We start from the raw sequence: 3,680 nt of genomic DNA on the forward strand, positions 1-3,680 counted from the left end.
TTTTTTGGACATTTTCACGTATATTAAAGAATTCACCTTTTAGCATTATTAACAATGAAATTGACCATATTAATCTTAATTTGTTCATTGGAAATACAACAAATACTCATATGTTCTTTACTCCAAGGACAACTTTGAAAAAAAAGAAGTTAATCCCTTCTTGATATTTGAAAATATCAAATATTGTGGACCACAAAAAAAAAATAAAAAAACCAATTAAAGGGGATCGGAAGAAGTAATTTTTTCCCTTATGAAAGTTTATGAAAAACAATTACTTAAATCAATAGTAGTATAAGAAGAAACATTGACCGGACAATGACATAATTAATATCGGATTCTAATTATTGAATTAAATGTAAAGAAAAAATTCACATTTTGCTAAAACAAAGATCAAATGAAATGATTAAAAAAAGAAGGTATCTAACTTGTTCTCTAAGATAATTTATAAAAAGGAAAAATGGGAGAGTCAATATTCGAGAATAGTCGCAAATGAAAATAGTACAGTAGGAATTTTAGTCAAAAGTCTCGACAAGGAAAGTGATTTTTGCCATGTGTAGATACAAGAGTGGAGGAAGTCATCACAGTATGGATACTTCACCCTTGGTCGGATAATGTCAAATTGTTCCCTCCTAAGTAACCCCCACCACTCTTTCAAAAGAATGCAATATTATTATGCTCCACAAAAGATACAAGAAACAAAGTTGAAAAGAAACCAATTACGTAGTATATAAAATATACTAATCATTGAGACTAAACTAATCAGGAAACCGGTTACTGGGTAGGCTAACTTACCTTAGCCAATCAAGATTTACACGAGTGGTTGTGTTCATCAGCAACAGCTGCTTCCTGGAACTTGCAGTTTCGTGATTGAATATTCGAACCCTTCTTCCCTCCTTTCTAGTTCCCATTATACAGTATATATTTAAAGAGTCACTCCATTTCTTTTCTTCCAAGCTCAATACTTGGATCTTCTTCTAATTCATCAGCATCGCTAAAGATTTTTATCTATATATCTCCTTTTGGAGCTAGGTAGCTAGCTCAGTTCCTTGCACTAGCATTTGAATATTCCTATTTTCTGCTTCATTGTTTTTGGTACAAAATTCTCGGATTGCTTTTTGTTCTTTCTTCAATCAAACATCTGAGAATTCAGTAGCTTAAAGCAATTTCCATGGAAGCCATATTCCAAGAACAACTTTTTCCTGGTGCAGATGCTTTCATTTTTAGGCACCCTTCTTCAAGAGAAGATGTTGTTGTACAAAATGGTAGTACAATATTCAATCGTCCTAGTTTTGAAGATTACCCTTATGTCCTTTCAAATGTCCGAGAAGGAGATTCTTCTCCTAAAGAGGAAGGGGAAGGAGAAAGGGACTATTCTGATGCAATGTACAAATACATAAGCCAGATGCTAATGGAAGAGGAAGATTTGGAGTATAAGCCCTGTATGTTCCGTGACTGTATGGCTCTCCAAGCTGCTGAGAAATACTTCTCTGATGTCCTTCACGGATCCGAAAACATTACTATTTCCCCCCAGTTTTCCGCCATTATTCCACAGGATAAGGTTTCCTCCTCTTGTCCTGATCTCAGCAACACTTCATCTTATTCTATTGAGTCTCCTCAATCGGGTCTGAATTTTGAATCCCCTGTTTCAGTGAAGAGTTTGCCTGATGTCTCTAATGGACTAAATCATGGCTCTAGTGGTTTGAGGGAAAAGAAAAATCACCATCGACAAGATGATGACCACCAGAGGAGTAACAAACAGTTGGCCACATTTGCTGCTGATGAATCTGAACCATTGGAAATGTATGACAATGTGTTGTTGCTTTGTCCAAATAATCCATGTGGTCCGCCTAATGAAGTTAAAAAACCAACCAAAGTTGGAAGGTCGAGATCAGGTGGTAAGAAGCATAGCAGCAGCAAGAAGGAAATTGTGGATTTGAGAGGTCTGTTGACTCAATGTGCACAGGCAATGTCAAGCTATGATACCCGAACAGCTAATGAGTTGCTATTGCGGATAAGACAACACTCTTCATCCCACGGGGATGAGACAGAGAGGTTGGCTCATTATCTTGCCAATGCCCTTGAAGCACGCCTGTCCGGCACAGGAACAGCATCATATACAGCGTTTGCGTCCAGCAGGATATCAGCTGCTCACATTTTGAAAGCTTACAAGGCGTTTATCACGGCATGCCCATTCAAGTTGATGTCAAACATTTTTGCAAATAAGTATATCAAGAAGTTGATTACTGGAGGAGCACCAAGGACGATACATATAATTGATTTTGGGATTTTATATGGTTTCCAGTGGCCTTGTCTCATACAAAGTCTATCGGCCTTGAGGCATGGGGAACCTATAAAGCTCCGCATTACTGGAGTCGAACTTCCCCAGCCTGGTTTCCGGCCAGCAGAGAGGGTTGAGGATACAGGGCGTCGCCTAAAGAAGTACTGTGACAGATTTAATGTTCCTTTCGAATTTATTGCCATAGCGAAGAAGTGGGAAAGCATCACGCTTGAAGAGCTTCAGATTGACAGGAATGACGTTCTGGTGGTTAACAGTTTGTATAGACTAGGGAACATACCTGATGAGACAGTAGTACCAACCAGTCCAAGGGATGTTGTCTTAGATTTGATCAGGAGGATCCGTCCTGATATGTTCATCCACGGAGTGGTGAACGGGACTTACAACACTCCATTCTTTCTGACACGGTTCAGGGAGGCGCTTTTTCACTTCTCTACTTTGTTTGATATGTTTGAGGCTACCCTGCCCCGTGAGGATGAGGACAGAAAGCTTTTCGAGGAAGAGGTTTTTGCAAGAGATGCTATGAACGTGATTGCTTGTGAAGGAACAGAGAGGGTCGAGAGACCTGAAACGTACAAGCAGTGGCAACTTAGATGCGCGAGAGCTGGATTTAGACAGCTGCCACTTGACCAGGAGATTGTCAACTTTGTCAGCAACAAAGTGAGGCGGGAGTACCACAAGGACTTCTCAGTGGATGAAGATAGACAGTGGATGCTGCAAGGATGGAAAGGACGTGTAGTTTACGCTCTCTCTTGTTGGAAGCCTGCTCAGCAATCGTAAAATTATGTAGTAGTAACTTATTAGGCTATTTCTTTGCTTCTCCTATATATTTCACCTAAGGTTGAGCTATTGTCAACTTTAGGTCATGGCTGCTTGATTGAATTTTCTTTTTTGTTTGTAGCAGCATTGTAGAATCTGTTTATTTGGTTTCAATGCCACTGAATTATTTAGAAGCTCTGCCATTATCCACTCGATCATCGTGTTTGTGGTATCAGTCCCATTAATAATAATGCATGTTATAAAAACACAAGCTGAAGTTAAGAGGAAGGAACTCATACCAGTGACAAGACCTTGATCATGTTGATTCTACTCGCTGGAGGATACTTTCTTCAAAGCTTGTCCGACGATGGATAGCTTAATCGTAATCAGTCTAGCTCCAGTTTCACAACTCAAAAGAGATTAAAAAAAAAAAAAGAGAGAGGTGACACTAATTCTTTTTGCCTGGATCACTTAGAATCTGTTTTTCCTTAAGTACTTTGTTGTAATATATAGGACTAGAAACATATAATCAAGAATAAGTTTTTTCTTCTAATACCTGAATTCTTCTGAGAGACAACATGATGGAAAGGACATACCAGGATTACCCAATTAAGGAGAAAAGAAG

General features: G+C 38.8%; 1 protein-coding gene across 1 annotated transcript; it reads left to right on the forward strand.

The window, feature by feature from the left end:
• The first annotated feature begins 837 nt into the window (after positions 1–837).
• LOC104105835 (scarecrow-like protein 30) lies at positions 838–3,249 on the forward strand. The gene has a single exon (XM_033658595.2). The coding sequence runs from the start codon at positions 1,169–1,171 to the stop codon at positions 3,074–3,076; it is 1,908 nt and encodes a 635-aa protein (XP_033514486.1). The 5' UTR covers positions 838–1,168; the 3' UTR covers positions 3,077–3,249.
• Positions 3,250–3,680: the final 431 nt, after the last annotated feature.

This window comes from Nicotiana tomentosiformis, chromosome 1, assembly GCF_000390325.3.
Source record: "Nicotiana tomentosiformis chromosome 1, ASM39032v3, whole genome shotgun sequence".
Taxonomy (NCBI): Eukaryota; Viridiplantae; Streptophyta; class Magnoliopsida; order Solanales; family Solanaceae; genus Nicotiana; species Nicotiana tomentosiformis.